Source organism: Carcharodon carcharias, chromosome 3, assembly GCF_017639515.1.
Source record: "Carcharodon carcharias isolate sCarCar2 chromosome 3, sCarCar2.pri, whole genome shotgun sequence".
Lineage (NCBI taxonomy): Eukaryota > Metazoa > Chordata > Chondrichthyes > Lamniformes > Lamnidae > Carcharodon > Carcharodon carcharias.
The window spans coordinates 7,435,871-7,456,344 of NC_054469.1; the positions used below are offsets into that span (position 1 = coordinate 7,435,871).

The 20,474-nt window shown below is 43.8% G+C and overlaps 1 protein-coding gene across 9 annotated transcripts in view; it reads right to left on the reverse strand.

The window, feature by feature from the left end:
• The window catches only part of hsf1 (heat shock transcription factor 1), a 105,148-nt gene that overhangs the window by 22,165 nt on the left and 62,509 nt on the right, over positions 1-20,474 (reverse strand). For 7 of the 9 annotated variants that reach the window (XM_041184199.1, XM_041184204.1, XM_041184202.1 and 4 more), the window contains 2 exons: positions 14,908-15,041; positions 13,714-13,917 (listed from right to left, as the gene is read on the reverse strand). In XM_041184199.1, coding sequence (XP_041040133.1) covers positions 13,714-13,917; positions 14,908-15,041 — 338 coding nt within the window. The remainder of the gene's footprint in view (positions 1-13,713; positions 13,918-14,907; positions 15,042-20,474) is intronic. The other 2 variants (XM_041184203.1, XM_041184197.1) reach the window with 1 other exon arrangement.

Below are 20,474 nucleotides of genomic sequence, written 5' to 3' on the forward strand. Positions count from 1 at the left end.
CTTTTTTGCTTTTCAGTTCTCCCCATATGGCTTCATTTGAGGAGCCTTCTAAGATGTCATCTCTCCTTACTGCTGTAATTGATTCCTTGATCAATATTGCGATATCCCCTCCTCTTTTACCTCCATCCCTGTCTTGCCTAAAGATCCTATATCCTGGAATATTGAGCTACCAATCCTGCCCCTCTCTCAATCATGTCTGTGTGACAGCAATGACATCATACTTCCATGTATTAATTTGTGCCCTCAACTCATCTGCCTTATTCGTCAGACTCCTTGCATTGAAATAAACACCATCCAGCCTTGCCAAGTTCCCTTGTGCCTTAACTGGCCTATAATTTCAATGCCTTCCAGACTCACTTGCTCTTTCTAATTTTGGCTGTGGATCTGCCCCTGCTGAACCTCCTCTCAGGATCCCAGCCACTTGCCAAGTTAGTTTAAGCCCTCCCCAACAGCACTAGCAAGCCTCCCCGCAAGGATCATAGAATCTCTCAGTGCAGAAGAGGCCCTTCGGCCCATCGAGTCTGCACCAACATGTGAGAAACACCTGACCTACCTACCTAATCCCATTTACCAGCACTTAGCTCATAGCTTTGAATGTGCCAAGTGCTCATCCAGATACTTTTTAAAAGATGTGAGGCAACCTGCCTCCACCACCCTCCCAGGCAGTGCGCTCCAGACTGTCACCACCCTCTGGGTAAAAAAGTTTTTCCTCACATCCCCCCTAAATCTCCTGCCCCTCACCTTGAACTTGTGTCCCCTTGAGACTGACCCTTCAACTAAGGGGAACAGCTGCTCCCTATCCACCCTGTCCATGCCCCTCATAATCTTGTACACCTCGATCAGGTCGCCTCTCAGTCTTCTCTGCTCCAATGAAAACAACCCAAGTCTATCCAACCTCCCTTCATAACTTAAATGTTTCATCCCAGGCAACATCCTGGTGAATCTCCCCTGCACGCTCTCCAGTGCAATCTCATCTTTCCTATAATGTGGCGACCAGAACTGCACACAGTACTCCAGCTGTGGCCTCACCAAGATTCTATAAAATTCTAACGTGACCTGCCTATTTTTGTAAGCCATGCCTTGATTAATAAAGGCAAGTGTCCCATATGCCTTTTTCACCACCCCACTAACATGCCCCTCTGCCTTCAGAGGTCTATGAACACACGCCAAGGTCCCTTTGCTCCTCAGAACTTCCTAGTGCCATGCCATTCATTGAATACATCCTTGTCAAATTACACCTTCCAAAGTGTATCACCTCACACTTTTCAGGGTTAAATTCCATCTTATCTGCCCATTTGACCATCCCATCTATATCTTCCTGTAGCCCAAGGCATTCAACCTCACTGTTAACCATCCGGCCAATCTTTGTGTCATCTGCAAACTTCCTAATCCCATCCCCCTAGTCATCTGTCGTTTATATAAATGACGAACAAAGCACAGATCCTTGTGGTACGCCACTGGACACTGGCTTCCAGTCATTAAAGCAGCCTTCTGTCATCACCCTCTGTCTCCTACAACTAAGCCATTTTTGAATCCACCTTATCAAGTTACCCTGTATCCTTTTTGCATTTGCCTTCTTTATAAGTCTCCCATGTGGGACCTTGTCAAAGGCTTTGCTGAAACCCATATAAACTACATTAACTGCACTACGCTCATCTACACACCTGGTCACCTCCTCAAAAAATTCAATCAAATCTGTTAGATATGACCTCCCTTTGACAAAGCTATGCTGACTATCCCTGATCAAACCTTGCCTCTCCTTCAGAAATTTCTCCAATAGTTTCCCTACCACTGACATGAGGCTCACTGGTCTGTAGTTCCCTGGATGTTGGTCCCATTCCGGTTCAGGTGCAACCCGTCCGCCTTGTACAGGTCCCACCATCCCCAGAAAGGGTCCCAATGTCCTAGAAATCTCAAGCCCTCCCTCCTGAACCATCTCTCCAGCCATGCATTCATCTGGACTAACCTCCTATTTCTATACTTACTAGCATGTGGCACTGGAAGTAATCCAGAGATTACTACCTTTGAGGTCCTGTTTTTTAATTTGTTTCCTAGCTCCCTAAATTCTACTTGCAGGACTTCATCCCTTTTTCTACCCATGTCGTTGGGACCAATATGTACTACGATCTCTGTCTGTTTGTCCTCCCCCTTTAGTATGTCCTGCAGCCAGTGACACCCTTGACCCTGGCACCAGGGAGGCAACATACCATCCTGGAGTTACGTCTACGGTCGCAGAATGCCTGTCTGTTCCCCTTACTATCGAGTCTCCTACCACTATTGCTCTTCCCCTCTTTTTCCTCCCCCTCCCTGTGCAGCTGAGCCATTCACAGTGCCATGAGCGTGGCTGCACTCCCCACAGGAACTGTCACTCTCACTGTTTTCCAAAACAGAAAAACAGTTCTTGAGCAAGATGCACCCTGGAGATTTCCTGAGTACCTGCCTGACACCTTTCTTCTGACTGATGGTCACCCAATCCCTCTCTGTCTGCAATTCCGTAAGCTGTGGGGTGACCACGTCTAAAAATGTGCGATCTACAAAATTCTCAGCCTCGCGGATGTACCTCAGTGCCTCCAGCTGCCTCCGAAACCCGGAGCTCAATTAGCTGCAGCTGGTGGCACTTAATGCACACGTGGTTGGTCAGAGCGCAAGGAGCATCTAGGACTTCCCATGTGTTGCAGGTAGTACATAACACAGTACTGAGCTGCCCTGCCATGCCTCTAGTTGAAAAAAACCCTTACTTTAGGTAAAATACAGTAAAAGTTAAATAATTTATGTACTTTAAATAAAAACTAGAAACCTTACCTTTCCTTAGCTTAAGCTATTTTAAACTGGAGAAAAAAAACTTACCCACTACTCACCAATCAGCTCTCACCTTTGTGCTGATGCCACTTTTTGAAGCTTCCCTGCACTCAGAAGCACTGGCTCTGATCTTTCCGCCGTTCTCTCATGCTGTCTTGTGATGTCCTTTGTTATTTTCAACAAGAACTGATTGCAGGACACTCTTCCCGGACTGCTTCACAGTGATGTTGATTGCAGGACACTCTTCCCACACTGCTTCACCGTGATGCTGACTGCAGGACACTCTTCCCAAGCTGTTGGTTGTGGAATTGCTAAGCTCGGGCTATTACTTGCTGCTTATGCTGTTTGGCATGCAGGCAGTCAGTTCTGTATTATAGCCTCACCTGGTTGACACCTCATTTTTAGGTATGCCTGGTGCTGCTCTTACATTATTCACTGAACCAGGGTTGATCCCCTGGCTTTATGACAATGGTAGAGTTGGGGGGGTGGGGGAGAGAAGAAGAAAGATATATGCCAGTCCACGAGGTTACAGATTGTGTTTGAGTACAATGCTGCTGATGGCCCATAGTGCCTCATAGTTGCCCAGTCTTGAGTTGCTAGGTCTGTTTGAAATCTATCCCATTTAGTGCCACACAACACGGTGCAGGGTATCTTCAATGTGAAGGTGGGACTTCGTCTCCACAACAACCGTGCAGTGGTCACTCCTATCGATACTGTCATGGGCAGTTGCATCTACGGCAGGCAGTTTGGTGAAGATGAGGTCAAGTATGTTTTTCCCTCGTTGGTTCCCTCACTACCTGCCGCAGACCCAGTCTAGCAGCTATGTCCTTTCGGACTTGGCCAGCTCAGTCCATAGCGGGACTACTGAGCCACTCTTGGTGATGGACATTGAAGACCCCCATCCAGGGTACATTCTGTGCCCTTGCCACCTCAGTGCTTCTTCCAAGTGGTGTTTAACATGGAGGGGGGTACGTGGTAATCAGCAGGTTTCCTTGTCCACAGTTTGATCTGATGCTATGAGGCTTCACGTGGTCCGGAGCTGATGTTGAGAACTCCCAGGGCAACTCCCTCCCTACTGAATACCACTGTGCTGCCAGGGATGGTGATGGTGGTGCCTGGGACATTATCTGTAAGATATGATTCCCTGAGGATGACTGTGTCAGGCTGTTGCTCGACTAGTCTGTGTGACAGCTCTCCCAACTTTGGCACTGGCCCGCAGGTGGGGGACTTTGCAGGGTCGGCAGGGCTGAGTTTTCTGTTGTCGTTTCTGGTGCCTAGGTTGATGCCGGGTGGTCCGTCCGGTTTCATTCCTTTTTTGGATAATTTGTTGTGATTTGATACAACTGAGTGGCTGTGGGTCTGGAGTCACATGTAGGCCAAACCAGGTAAGGACGGCAGATTTCCTTCCCTGAAGGGCATGAGTGACCCAGATGGGTTTTTACAACAATCGACAATGGTTTCATGGTTTTAATTCCAGGTTTTTATTGAATTCAAATTTGACTAGCCGCTGTGGAGGGATTTGAACACAGGTCCCCAGAGAATTACCCTGGGTCTCTGGATTACTAGCCCAGTGAAAATACCACTATGCCATCGCCTCCCCTCACTGCCCCATCAGCCTCCGATCAAAGTGATGGGAGGTGTTATCAAACGTGCTATCAAGTGGCACCTACACAATAATAATCTGCTCACTGACACTCAGTTTACGTACCGCCAGGGCCACTCACCTGCCCTCATTGCAGCCTTGGTTCAATCATGGACAAAACAGCTGGACTCAGAGGGAGGTGAGAGTGTGACTGCCCTTGACCTCAAGGCAGCATTTCACCAAATATGGCATCAAGGAACCCAGCAAAGTTTAAGTCAATGGGAACCAGGGGGAAAGCTCTCCCTTGGTTGGAGTCATGCCTAGCACGAAGGTGGTTGTGGCTGTTGGATGCCAGTCAGCTCCAAATGTTAGGAAATAGAGACAGTTTTAGTAATTTATATTGCTATTTCTGGGTGTTAGGAATGAGTTTTAGATTTAAAGGTTAAGCTTGATTTGTCTAAAAGGTCAAGTTGAGTTTTAGTTTCACTTTACAAAGGTGAAAGCTGGGATTTAGTTTCATTTTTGAGGGAGACAGCTGGACTAAAGCTGTTTGTATATCTGCATTTCCAATGGGTTTTATGACTCTTGGGGAGAAGTTAAAGCAAACACTAGAGTGAAAAAAAATTGTGCTGTTGCCTAGCAAGAGGGGTTTGTTTGATGGTCCACTCATTGAATGCTGAGGATGTGGTGGAGGCATTGCTGATTGAATTTTTCTCAGACTCTCAAGTGCCCTGCTGCACAGTTAGAGAGAATCTAACCATCGCCCCATGACATTTAAGGGCAATACCATTGCTGAATCCCCCAATATCAATACTCTGGGGACTACCGTTGACTAGAAACTGAATTGGACTAGCCATATAAATACTGTGGCTACAACAGCAAGTCAGAGGCTAGGAATCCTACGACGATTAACTCCCCAAAGCCTGTCCACCATCTACAAGGCATAAGTCAGGAGTGTGATGGAATAATCTCCACTTGCCTGGATGAGTGCAGCTCCCACAACACTCAAGAAGCTTGACACCATCCAGGACAAAGCAGCCCACTTGGTTGATACCACATCCACAAACATTCACTCCCTCCACCACCAATGCACAGTAGCAGCAGTGTATACCATCTATAAGTTACACTGCAGGAATTCACTAAGCCTCCTTCGACAGCACCTTGCAAACCCACAACCACTGCCATCTAGAAGGACAAGGGCAGCAGACAGATGGGAACACCACCACCTGGAAGTTCCCCTCCAAGCCACTCACCATCCTGACTTGGAATTATATCACTGTTCCTTTACTGTCGCTGGGTCAAAATCCTGCAATTCCCTTCCTAACAGCACTGTGGATGTACCTACACCACATGGACTGTAGCGGTTCAAGAAGGCAGCTCACCACCACCTTCTCAAGGGCAACCAGGGAAGTGCAATAAATGCTGACCCAGCCAGCGAAGCCCACATCCCATGAATGAATAAAAAAGGGCTCCCTGCAGTACAGGAATGTGGTGATGACAACTACTCTGTACACTCGGATTTCTGTTGATTTACGGAGGTCTTTGTTGTTAAACACTCGCTGCCATAGTTGTAGAAGGCTGAGCCAGTGCAGCTGATCCGCTGTTGGATGTTCTTGTCAACAACGGTCTTTTCAGAGGTAGCTGCCAATGGGAAGTGCTCAACATATTCCAGAGTCTATCCTTCAACATATGTGGGAGGTAGAATATTGGCCTGACCAGGTGTGGGTTGATACAAGTTTTGTTTTGGCAACATTCAAAGACAGGTCGAGTTCCTTATGTGCAGAATTGACAAGATCAATCCGTAATTGAAGAGAACAAGCCACAAGCAACAATGTGGTCGTGACCAGATAATCTGCTTTAGTGATGTTGGTTGTACAATAAATATTGACCAGGAGAACTTCCCTGCATTACTTTGAAATAGGAACATGCGATTTCTTATGTCTAGCTGAAGGGGTACATGGGGCCTCAGTTTAACACCTCATGCAAAAGATGACTACAGGATAAGGGGCTACAAGTTTGAACAATGCAAATAATTTAGGGAATCATTCTCGTTAATCACCCAATCTTAGCAAAGCAAAAGGACAAAACAAAACTGGACCCAAGGAGGGAAAAATCAGCAAACTTTACTGCTGTCACATGCTGACTTGGCTGTTTTGAGAGGCAATGGAACAAGCTTGAGTGCTGTAAAGTTTCTTGAGTGGGTTGACCACATAGCTTTGGGTGTGGGAAGAGGGCCAGAGGGAAATATTTGAAATGCAGTGTTGAATCACAAAAACTCTACTGAGAAATCATTGAACGTGTCAAGACAGGTTGAGAAAGTGGTTAAAAATACATGAAGACGCATGGAATTCAGGGCTTTATAAATAGAGGTGGACAGTATAGAAGCAAGAAAGTTATTGTGAACTTACATAAAACACTGGATTAGTATTGTGTCCAAATCTGGGCATCAGGCTTTAGAAAGAATGTGAAGATTTTAGAGAAGGTGCAGAAAATATTTACGAGAGAAGTTCCAGGGATGAGGGACTTCAATCATATGGATAGATGGGAGGAGATGGTATGGCTCTCCTTAGAAGAGAAGGTTGAAAGGAAATTTGATCAAGTTGTTCAAAATCATGGAGAGGCCTAGGCAGAGTACATAGAGAGAAGTTGTTCCCACTAGTGGACGGTTGCAAACCAGATGATACCAATATAAAGTGAATAGCAAAAGAACCAATGATGACATGAGGAAAAGTGTTTTTAATGCAGCGAATTGTAAGGGCCTGGAATGGACTGCCTGAGTGTGTTAGGGAGGCAGATTCAATTGCGTCTTCTCAAAACTGAATTGGATAATTACTTGAAGTGAAAAGATTTGCAGGGCTATGTGAAAGGACAGGGCAAAGGAACTAGCTGAGTTGCTCTCGCAGAGAATTGGCATGGAAATAATGGACCTAATTGCGTCCTTCAATGCTGTAATCATTCCATAATTCTGTAACCACAGAATTTAAAGCAAACATTCACTATATTTGGGTTAAAGACTATTTTTATTCAGTGGGGAGACTTATCTTTGGTTTGTTTCTCTTTATCTTTGATGGGATGCAGGTGTCACTGGCACTTGCTGCCCATCTCCAATTGCCCTTGAACTACGTGGCTTGCTAGGCCATTTCAGAGGACATTTAAGAGTCTGCCACATTGCTGTGGGTCTGGAGTCACACGTAGGCTAGACCGGGTAAGGGCAGCAGATTTCCTTCCCTGAAGGACATTGGGGAACCAGGTGGGTTTTTACAACGACCGATGATAGCTGTCACAGTCATCATTACAAAGCCTAGCTTTCAATTCCAGGTTTATTAATTGAAATTAAATTACACCAACTGCCAAGGTGGGATTTGAAACCCTGTTCCCAGAGATTAGCTGGGTCTCCAGATTACTAGTCCAGTGACATTACCATTATGGCGACATCTCTCCGATTGAGATCATGAACTCTCTCCTCCATCCGCACCCTCTTTCCGATCCCCCCTTTTCCAATAATTTATAATTTTTAAACAAATATATTTTTCTTTTCCCACCTATTTTAAAATTTATTTTGATTTATTGTTTCATCTCCACCTTTTAGCCCATTTTGATCCCTTCCCCCCACCCTACCCCCACTAGGGCCATCTGCCACTAGCTTATTCTGCTTAACTTCCCTATTAGCACATCCTTTAGATAATATCACCACCATCAACACCCCTTTGTCCTTTTGTCTATGACATCTTTGGCAGTCTCTTCTTTGCCTCCACCTATCACTGGGCCCCCTATCGAGCTCTACCTGTCCCACCCCCCTCTACCAGCTTATATTTCATCTCATTTCTATATTTTTTTAGTTTTGATGAAGAGTCATACGGACTCGAAACGTCAACTGTATCCCTCTCTGCAGATACTGTCAGGCCTGCTGAGCTTTTACAGGTATTTTTGTTTTTGTTCTAGATTTCCAGCATCGGCAGTATTTTGTTTTTATCTCTCCGATTATGTTGTATTATAGTAAGGGTAATATCACTGCAATTAAATTTTTAAAAAAACTATTTGTTCACAGGATGTGGGCGTCGCTCGCTAGATCTGTATTTATTGTCCATCTCTAATTGCCCTTGAAGGTGATTGTGAGTCCCTTCTTGAACTGCTGCAGTGCTGTGACATTTACTGCTGCATTTCAGATTTGTAGCTGCTAGAAATGGAGATGTGAGCAGTCTCAGTGGGGTACAACAACAGAATCTCACAGTGCAGAAGAGGCGCTTTGGCTCATCGAGTCTGCACCGACACGTGAGAAACACCTGACCTACCTACCTAATCCTATTTATCAGCACTTGGCCCATAGCCTTGAATGTTATGACGTGACAAGTGCTCATCCAGGTACTTTTTAAAGGGTATGAGGCAACCCGCCTCCACCACCCTCCCAGGCAGTGCATTCCGGACTGTCACCACCCTCTGGGTAAAAAAGTTTTTCCTCACATCCCCCCTAAATCTCCTGCCCCTCACCTAGTAGTTATGTCCCTTCATGACTGACCCTTCAACTAATGGGGAACAGGGGCTCCCTATCCACCCTGTCCATGCCTCTCAATCTTGTACACCTCGATCAGGTCGCCCCTCAGTCTTCTCTGCTCCAATGAAAACAACCCAAGTCTATCCAACCTCTCTTCATAACTTAAATGTTTTATCCCAGGCAACATCCTGGTGAATCTCCTCTGCACCCCCTCCAGTGCAATCACATCCTTCCTATAATGTGGCGACCAGAACTGCACACAGTACTCCAGCTGTGGCCTCACCAAGGTTCTACACATCTCCAACATGACCTCCCTACTTTTGTAATCTATGCCTCAATTGATAAAGGCAAGTGTCCCATATACCTTTTTCACCACCCCACTAACATGCCCCTCTGCCTTCAGAGATCTATGGGCAGACACGCCAAGGTCCCTTTGTTCTTCAGAATTTCCTAGTATCATGCTGTTCATTGAATACTTCCTTGTCAAATTACTCCTTCCAAAGCGTATCACCTCACACTTTTCAGGGTTAAATTCCATCTTACCTGCTCATTTGACCATCCTGTCTATATCTTCCTGTAGCCCAAGACATTCAACCTCACTGTTAACCACCCAGCCAATCTTTGTGTCATCCACAAACTTATTAATCCTACACCCACATAGTCATCGATGTCGTTTATTTAAATTATGAATAATAGGGAACGCAGCACAGATCCCTGTGGTACGCCACTGGACACTGGCTTTAAGTCACTAAAGCACCCTTCTGTCATCACCCTCTGTCTCCTACAGCTAAGCCAATTTTGAATCCCACCTGTACACCAACAGGCATAATCAATAGCTCCTCCAAGTTTATTCGGCTTAAAATGTGCAAGATGACTAACAAGAAAGCATTAATTGCACTTCAAAAGAAATTAAGGGATTCATTGTGAGCACCAATTAGGGCAGGTCCCATGTAAAATTGATTATATAAATGCAAATTGGATTAAAAATGATACAGTGTTAGATGGAAGCAGCTTCTCCTGAAGGCATAGTACCTGGTGTACAGTTCGACTCTGCTGACAGCTCTTGTTATGCTCGTTATTCAGACATGAGCCTGAAGCATCAATTACTTGCTTTTTGGGTGCTTCCAAGTTCAGCCTGACCTAGCCTTAGTGTCCACACATGCACATTTTCAGCAGAGATCGCTGGATAGCCTTCAGGAACAGGAATTCAGATTAACTTCTTACCCCTCCTTGATGCACTGGAAAACAAAGTCAATGGGAGTATCCATACCAAAAATCAAACTGGCAGAGGTAGCCACGAGCAAGAATTCATAGAGTATATTCGGGACAGTTTCCTAGAACAATATGTTGTGGATCCAACCAGGGATCAGGCTATTTTGGATCTGATAACGTGTAATGAGGCAGGTTTAATAAATTATTTCAGAGTAAAAGATATCCTAGCAAACAGTGACCATAATGTGGTAGAATTCAGCATTCAGTTTGAGAAACTTGGGTTGGAAACAAATGTGCTAAACTTAAATAAAGGTAATTACAAAGGAATGAGGGCAGAGTTGGCTGGAGTGGACTATTTTTAGCAGGAAAAACGATTGATGAAAGATGGCAGACGTTTAAGAAAATAGTTCATGACTCACAAAGATATATTTTAGTGAGGAAGAAGATTTCAAGGAAGGGGATAAACCAACTGTGGTTAATCAAGGAAGATAAGGATAGTATCAAATTAAAAGAAAAGACCTACAACGTGGCAAAGATTAATGGTAAGCCAGAGAATTGGGAAAGTTTTAAAAACCAGCAAAAGATGACCAGAAAAATAATAAAGAGGCAGAAAATAAACTTTGTGGGTAAAATAGCAAGTAAAAAAAAAAGCAGATAGCAAGAGCTTCTTTAAATATATAAAAAGGAAGTGAGAGACCAAAGTGAGCATGGGCTCCTTACAGAATGAGGCTGGGGAAATAATAATGGGGAACCAGGAAATGGCAGAGGAATTGAATAAATACTTTGCTTCAGTCTTCACGGTAGAAGACACTAATAGCATTCCAATACTAAATAATCAAGTGGCAAAAGACGGGGAGGAAATAAATACAATAACTATCACTTGAGAAAATAGTACTAGGAAACTAATGGGGCTCAAGGCCAATAAATCCCCTGGATCTGATGGGTTGCATCCTAGAATATTGAAGGAAGAAGCTACAGAGATGGTGGCAGCACTGGTAGCAATCTTCCAAAAATCCTTATATTCTACAAAAGTCCCAGAGGATTGGAAAACTGCCAATATAACACCCTTATTCAAGAAGGGAGGGAGACAAAAAACAGGCAACTGTAGGCCAGTCAGCTTAACATCTGTCACTGGGAAAATGTTAAGAGCCTATTATAAAGGATGTAATAGCAGAGCATTCAGAATTACAAGCAGAGTCAGCATGCCTTCGTGAAGGGGAAATCATGCCTGACAAATTTATTAAAATTCTCTGAAGAGGTAACTAGTAGGATAGATAAAGGAAAACAGTACATGTAATATATTTGGATTTCCAAAAGGCATTCGTTAAGGTACTGCATGTAAGGCTACTTAACAAGACAAGAGCCCATGGTGTTGGGGGTAGTATATTAACATGGATAGAGGATTGGCTAACTAATAGAAGACAGAAAGTTGGGATAAGGGGACATTTTCAGGATAGCAACCTGTAACTAGTGGAGTGCCACAGGGATCAGTGCTGGGGCCACAATTATTTACAATATATATTAATGACTTAGATGGGCAAAGTGAATGTACTCTTGCCAAATTTGCAGATTATACAAAAATAGATAGGAAGGCAAGTGGTAAAGATGACACAAGGGGTCTACAGAGGGATACAGACAGGTTAAGTGAGTGGGCAAAAAAGTGGCAGATGGAATATAATGTGGAAAAACGTGAAGTTATGCACTTTGGCAGGAAGAAAAGAGGAGCTGGATATCATTTAAATGGAGAAAGACTGCAGAAGGCTGCAGCACAGAGGGAATTCGGGAGTCCTTGTGCATGAATCCCAAAAAGCTAGCATACAAGTTCAACAGGTGACAGGTAAGGCATGTGGAATGTTGGTCTTTATTTCAAAGGGAATGGAGTATAAAAATAGGGAAGTCTTGCCAAAACTATATAAGGCACTAGTATACCACACCTAGAATACTGTGAACAATTTTGGTCCCCTTATTTAAAGAAAGATATACTGACATTGGAGGCAGTCCAGAGAAGGTTCACTAAATTGATTCTGGGTATGGAGGGATTTCCTTATGAGGAGAGGTTGAGTAAATTGGAGTTTAGAAGAGGCGACCTTATTGAAACATAGAAGATTCACAGGAGGCTTGACAGGGTAGATGCTGAGAGGTTGTTTCCCCTTGTGGGGAGTCTAGGACCAGAGGGCATAATCTCAGAGTAAGGGGTCGCCCATTTAAGACAGAGATGAGGAGGAATTTCTTTTCTCAGAGCATAGTTAATCTGTGAAATTCTTTACTGCAGAGGGCTGTAGAGGCGGGTTCGTTAAGTATATTCAAGGTTGAGAAAGACATTTTTAATCAGTAAGGGAATCAAGGATTATGGGGAAAAGGCAGGAAGTTGGAGTTGAGGATTATCAGGTCAGCCATGATCTCATTGAATGGCAGAGCAGACTTGATGGGCCAATGGGCCCACTTCTGCTCCTATGTCTTATGGCCCGCATGGCTCTGCTGTGGGCATGTTCACTGATCCTGTGTTCAATACCAAAAGGCACATGGGAACCAGGGCTTTATAAAAGGGAATAAAAGTGTACAAAAGCAAGGACATTATGGTGAACCTTTATAAACCAATGGTTCAGCCTCAACTGGAGTACTGCTTCCAAATTTGCGCATCACACTTTAAGACACTGAAGCAGCCCATGTCCACATGCAGCAAGACCTGGACAACATTCAGGCTTAGCCTGATAAGGGACATTCACACCACACAAGTACCGGGCAATGATTATCGCCATCAAGAGAGAATCTAACCAACCAACCACTCTCCCCACCCCTTGTTATTTTACAGCAGCACCATTGCTGAATCCCCCACCATCAAAGCCGTGGGGGTTACCAGTGACCAGAAACTTAATTGAACCAGCCACATAAATATTTTGGCCATAAGAGCAGGTCAAAGGCTGGGAATTCTGCAGTGAGTAACTCATCTCCTGACTTCCCAAAGTCTGTCCAGCATCTACAAGGCACGAGTCAGGGGCAAGATGAAATACTCTCCACTTGCCTGGATGAGTAATGCTCCAAAAACAGTCAAGAAGTTTGACAAAGCTTGAAGACAAAATGGCCCACTTGACTGGCACCCGTCTGCCACCAACGCACAGTGGCACCAGTGTGTACCATCCAAAAGATGCACTGTAGAAACTCCTTCTAAATCAGCAACACCTACTAACGTAGGACAAGGGCAGCAGATAACATGGGAACACAAACACCTTCAAGTTCGCTTCTAAGCCACACATCATCCTGACTTGGAACTGTATCACTGTATGTTCACTGTCGCTGGGTCAAAATCCTGCAGCTCCCTCCTTAAGAGCACTGTGGGTCTTTCCACATGACATGGGCTGCAGCAGTTCAAGGCTGCAGCTCACCACTGCCTTCTCAAGGGCTGCCTTGCTGTCCTTTATCCACATTTCCCTTTGAAGGGGGCAGGCCAAATTCAGAAGGTTTTTAAAAGAGCATAAGAGACCCTTGGCTTTACAAAGATAGATAGAATAAGAAGACAAAGAAGTTAAGCTAATACTTTATAAAATATTAGTTAGGCCTCAGCTATTCCATAGTTGATAAACTGTTGAGATCTGACAGCGAGGATTTCTTCCCAACATTCTGTGCTTACTTGTCAAGGCAGGCCACGCTGAGGCATCGGTCCTCCGGCGGAGGTTGTGCAGTGCTCGTCTCATTATCCTCCAGAATAGAATCGATGAAGGTCGAGGGCGAGAGGGGTTCCTCAGGGCCAGTGACAACAGAACTGACCTCCTCGATCTCTGGGTTAGTTGTAGGACTTGGAGGCTCTTCTTTAATATGGATCATAGGGCTAGTCCTGGAAAAGATAAGAAAGAATGGAGAGAGGGGGAAAGGTGGGGGGGTGGGGAAAGAGAGAGAAAAAAGAGAGTAGAGAAAAAGAGAGGAGAGAAAAAGAAAAGAGAGGGGGGGGGAGGAGACAGAGACAGACAAGAGAAAGACAGACACAGAGGCTTTTTTTAAAAACACAATATTGGACAATATCCAACTGTTGACTTGGCTGTCTTGCTGTCCCTTACCCACATATGTTTAATCTTGGGCACCAGAATTCAGGCAGCATGTCAATCCCGAGAGAGGATGCAGGGGGATTTACTAGGATCGTAACGTGGATGAAAGGCTACAGTCACAGATACACAAGAGAAAGAGGACTGTTTTCCTTCATAGTTTTAAGGGGGCATTAAAAATCGCAAAGTGTATTAAAAAAAATACATGGGGAGAAATGTAAGTCATTAGGGTCAGTAACCAGGGGATCTTGTTTTGTTACTGACAGAAGGACCAGAAGCAAGGTGGGAATTTTTTCCCTCTTTTATGGTGATCAAAAATTCATCACCTAAAAGGGCAGTGGAAGCAGCTTCTCTCCTAAATTTCAAAGGAGAATTGGACAAATACTTGGAGGGGAAAATTTGACAGTTCAATGTGCCAGCACAGACACGATGCTCAATTGATACAGCACAGGAGAATATCAATCTCAACCAGTACCACTGAACAAAGTCACTAACTGGTCAATTATCTCAGCTGTAATTTGTAGGACTTTGTTGTGTGCACAAATTATCTGGCCTGCCACCTACAAGTGGCTCTTTCAACAGTAATGCACTGGTTGTGAAGAACAGGGAGGGTGTGATAAGGTATCACCTCAATGAAGTGCATTCTTTCTGAAGTAGAGTTGCATCACAATAAAATTAAACCATCTTGCTGGGTCTTGTGCTGTGTGCTGATTGGACGAATGCCTGATGAACAAAGGTGGTGAAGAAAAACACACAGGTACTAGGTGCTGTTGACAAACACTCACCTTTCCACGTTGAGAGATGGGGAGAGTGAGGGGTTGCACTGTGCCAGGTCTGTGATGTCTGAAATAATTGGGCCAGAGGACGTAGAGTTGTCAGACGAATAGCAGTTGTTACCTGGAAAATTTGTGGATGTCTGCTGGAAAGAGAAGCAGGGACAAAGATGAAGTGTGTAGCACTCAGGTGGTAAAAAGCTAGATAATTTGCCCCTTAGCTTTCTCCCTTCTTTCTACCACCTGCGAAATGAATCAGGCTGTGCATTCTGTATGAGCTCAAAGGAACTGCTGCTTACAAGAAACTCAGTTTTTTAGGGGCTCATTTGGTAAATGTACTGCCCAATATGGTGTTGAGCATACTGGCACTGGGTAAGATTTAACAACGAATGAGGAGGCGGCAGCCCCTCGAGTCTGCTCCGCCATTCAGTAGGATCCTGGCTGATCTTATTTTAACATAAATTTCACATTAATGCTTACTACTGACACCTTTCACTCCCTTATTAATCAAGACTCTATCTTGTTCTGCCTTAAAGATATTCAAAGGCTCTGTGCCTCGACCACATTTTAAGGAAGAAAATTCCAAAACCTCTCAACCCTCAATATTTTTTTCCTCATCTCTATTAAATGGGCAACCCCTTATTTTTGAACAAATAAGCCCCTAGTTCTAGATTCTCCCACCAGAGGAAACATCCTCTCCACATCTAGCCTGTCAAGACCCTTCAGTATCTTAAAGGTTTCAATCAAGCTGCCTCTTACTCTTCTCAACTCCATTGGATACAAGCCTTAGTTGTCCACCTCTCCTCCCAAGACAATCTGCCCATCCCTGGTATTAATCTAGTAAACCATTGCTGAACTGCTTCCAATACATTTACATCCTTCCTTAAATAAAAGGAGGCCAATGCTGTCCAGATGCGGTTTCACCATTGCCCTGTATAACTGAAGCATAACCTCCCGACTTTTGTATTCAATTCCCCTCGCAATGAACGATAACATTCTATTAGCGGTCCTAATTATTTGCTGCACCTGCATACTAATCTTTTGCAATTCTTTTTTTATTTGTTCATGGGATGTGGGCATTGCTGGCTAAACCAGCATTTATTAACCATCACTAATTGTCACTATGCACTAGGACACCCAGAACCCTCTGCATATCAGAGCCCAGCAATCTCTCACCATTTACATAATGCGCTTTTTTACACTTCCTGCCAAAATGGACAATTTAACATTTCCCACATAATGCTGCATTTGCCAGACCTTTGCCTATTCAATCTATCTATATCCTTTTATAGCCTCCTTATGTCCTTTTCGCAACTTACTTTCCTACCTATCTTTGTCTCATCAGCAAATTAAGCAACCATACCATTGGTCTCTTCATCCAAGTCATTTCAACTGCAAAGAGTTAAGGCCCTATCACTGACCCCTGTGGCACACTTATCATATCCTGCCAACCAGAAAATTACCCATTTATGCCTACTCTCTGCTTCCTGTTAGCCAGCCACTCTTCTAACCATGCCAATATATTAACCCCTACACCATGAGCTTTTATTTTCTGCAATAATCTTTGATGTGGCACCTTATCAAATGCCTTCTGGAAACCTAAGTACAGTACATCCACCAGTTCACCATTATCCGCAGCACATGACACTTCTTCAAAGAACTCCAATTAATTGTTTAAACATGATTTCCCTTTCACAAAACCATGTTGAATCTGCCTGATCGCCTTAAAGTTGTCTAAGTTCCCTTTTATAACTTCATTAATAATAGCTTCCAACATTTTTCCTATGGTAGATATTAAGCAAACTGGCCGATAGTTTCCTGCTTTCTGTCTCCCTCCCTTTTTGAAGTTACATTCATTATTTTCCAATCTAATGGAATCTTCCCCGAACCTAGTGAATTTTGGAAAATTAAAATTAATGCATCAACTATCTCACTAGCCACTTCTTTAAGACCCTAGGATTAAATCCATCAGAACCTGGGGACTTGGCAGATTGTTAGACCTGCGACTTGACAAGTACCACTTTCCTGATGACTGTAATTTTCTCAAGTTCCTCTCTCCCTTCCAATTGCTGATTTACAGCTATTTCTGGGCTGTTACTTATATCTTCTATAATGAAGACCGATGCAAAATACCTGTTCGATTCATCGGCCATCTCCTTATTTTCCAATATTAATTCCCCAGACTCGTTTTCTATAGGACCAACATTTACTTTGTTAACTCTTCTTTTTTAAAATAGCTATAGAAACTCTTATGAACTGTCTTTATATTCCAGCCAGCTTTGGCATCAATGTGCTTGGGTTATGAAAGCAAAGCAAATAAGAGAGAGAAATCAGCCATAGCTTAAAATGAAGTGAATGTGGACACTGGATGCGTTACAATTGGGCACCACCTCTACAGTTGATTACATTGGCACAACGTCTAGGGTTAGACAAGTTGGCAAGCCATTCGGTCCCTTAACACTGGTCCACCATTCTCTTACATAATGTAATTAACTCCATTGTTACTCCATATTCAGTAAACCTTTAGTAAACAAAAATCTATTCATCTTAGTCATAGAAACATTGAACTTAGGAGGAGGAGGCCATTTGTCCTTTCAAGCCTGCTACATCATTCGAAATGATCATGGCTGACGTGATTGTGGTCCCAACTCCACTTTTCTGTCTGCCCTCCATAAACCCAGACTTCCCTTTATCAAAAAATCTGTCTAACTCAGCCTTGAATATATTCAATGACCCGGCCTCCACTGCATTCTGGGGGAGTGAATTCCACAGACCAACGACCCTCAGAGGTAAAAAAAAACATCTTCAGTCTTAAAAGGGTAGATCTCTTATTTTTAAACTGTGTCCCCGAGTTCCAATCCCCCGCACAAATGGAAACATCCTGCTGGTATCTACCCCGTCGAGTCCACTCAGGGTCTTATATGTTTCAATTAGATCACTTCTCATTCTTTTAAACCCCAATGGGTAACCTGTTCGACCTTTCTTCATAAACTAAGCCCTTCATCGCAGGAATAAGCTGAATGAAGCTTTTCTGAATTGTTTCTAATGCAATTAGATGTTTTTTCAAATAAGGAGGTCAAATAAGGAGGTCAAAACTGTACACAGTATTCTAGATGTGGTCTCACCTGGTCCCATACATCTGCAGCAAAACTTCCCTATTTTTATATTCCATCCCTCTTGCAATAAATGTCAATATTGCATTTGCCAGTTGTGAAAATTTCAATTGACTCAGCATCAACATTCTCTTTTTTAGGAGGAGCGAGTTCCAGATTTCCAATACTCTACGTGGAAAAGTGCTCTCTGTTTTCACTCCTAAACAATCTCGCACTAATTTTAAATTCTGTCCCCTTATTCTGAGCTCCCCACGGAGGAAACCGCTTCTCTGCAATGAATCCTTTTAACATTTTAATCACTTTCTTCAGATCAACCCTCAACCTTTTAAAGTCAAGGAATAAAACCAAGCCTATGCAATTTAACCTTCATAATTTAATCCGGTTAGCTCCTATATCATTCTGGTAAATCTGCAATCCATGCCTCCAAGACAAATATATCCTCTTTGAGGTGTGGTGCTCAAAATTCAACGCAGGATTGCAGAAGGGATCTGGCCAAGACCTTGCAAAAATGAATCATTACTTCCTTACTTTTGAATTCTCTCTTCACTTTATTTTGGCCCTGATTTTTCTGTCAGTGGCAAAGTTCTCAGCAAAGTATGCCAAAGTTCTCAGCAAAGTATGCCACTGACTGCACTAAAAGGTCCATATTTATCTGGTTTGGAATCAGCAGGGCTTAGCATTGGGATAAACAGTGAAGTCTTCCAGGTGGCACACTGCCAGTAAAGACATTCCCTTAACATCTCAAGATGAAGCCCCTGGAGGTCAAGTCTTCAGTTCAATAACCATCGAGTAAAAACAGTTATAAAAATTTTTTAAGAAGTCCGCCAGGTTCTGTCCCCTGGGTATCAACAGTAGCTGGCTCCTTTCTTTCTCCCCATCCACCCCCACCTCAGTGGGGTGGCAGGGTGCTATTAGTATGAGGGACACTGCACCCCAGCAAGAATCAACCACGAGAGGAAAGTGAAGAATGGTTATGACTGGCTATATGGACATCAGTGATAGAAGTAATAAAAGTGAAACTGTGATGGGAACATTTTCGTTAGGGGGCAATAGAAAACTGGCCAATCCTTTCCACACAGGGTAAAGGAAATTTCCTGGCTAAGCATTCCCCATCAAAATATAAGAGATTGCCAAGGTCTGGTCAAACAGTAAACATAATTGCATATGCACTACACAGCCTGCAACTTTGATCTAAAGCCTTTCCTTCAGCTGACCTTCTTTGGCCCATCCTTCACCCCCACCCTTCTGCTGCAGAAGTAGTAGTGGGGAACAAAGAAATGGCAGAGGAACTGAATAGGTACTTTGCGTCAGTCTTCACAGTGGAAGACACGAGTGACATCCCCAAAGTACAAGAGAGTTGGGGGGCAGAGGTGAGTATGGTGGCCATTACCAAGGAGAAGGTGCTAGGAAAACTGAAAGGTCTGAAGGTGGATAAATCACCTGGACCAGATGGACTATACCCCAGAGTTCTGAAGGAGAGAGCTGAAGAGATAGTGGAGGCGTTAGTGGTAATCTTTCAGGAATCACTGGAGTCAGGGAGGGTCCCAGAGGACTGGAAAATCGTTAATGTAACCTCCCTGTTTAAGAAGGAAGTGAGGCAAAAGACGTGAAATTACAGGCCGATTAGCCTGTTCTCAGTCGTTGGTAAGATTTTAAGAGTCCATTATTAACGATGAGATTTCAGAATACTTGGAAGTGTACGGTAAAATCGGGCAAAGTCAGCATGGTTTCATCAAGGGGAGGTGATGCCTGACAAACCTGTTAGAATTCTTTGAAGAGGTAACGAGGTTAGACAAAGGAGAGCCAATGGATATTATCTACTTAGACTTCCAGAAGGCCTTCAACAAAGTACCGCACAGGAGGCTGTTCAGTAAGATAAGAGCCCATGGTGTTAGAGGCAAGGTATTAGCATGGATAGAAGATTGGCTGTCTGGCAGGAGGCAGAGAGTGGGGATAAGGGGGTCCTTCTCAGGATGGCGGCCGGTGACTAGTGGAGTTCCGCAGGGGTTAGTGTTGGGACCACAACTTTTCACTTTATACATTAATGATCTAGATGAAGGAACTGAGGGCATTCTGGCTAAATTTGCAGATGATACAAAGATAGGTGGAGGGACAGGTAGTATTGAGGAGGCAGGGAGGCTGCAGAAGGATTTGTACAGGTTAGGAGAATGGGCAAAGAAGTGGCAGATGGAATACAACGTGGGGAAGTGTGAGGTCATGCACTTTGGTAGGAAGAATAGAGGCATGCGCTATTTTCTAAATGAGGAGAGAATTCAGAAATCTGGAGTGCAAAGGGACTTGGGAGTCCTAGTCCAGGATTCTCTTAAGGTTAACTTGCAGGTTGAGTTGGTAGTTAGGAAGGCAAATGCAATGTTGGCATTTATTTCGAGAGGACTAGAATATAAAAGCAGGGCTGTGCTGCTGAGGCTTTATAAGGCTCTGGTCAGACCACATTTAGAATATTGT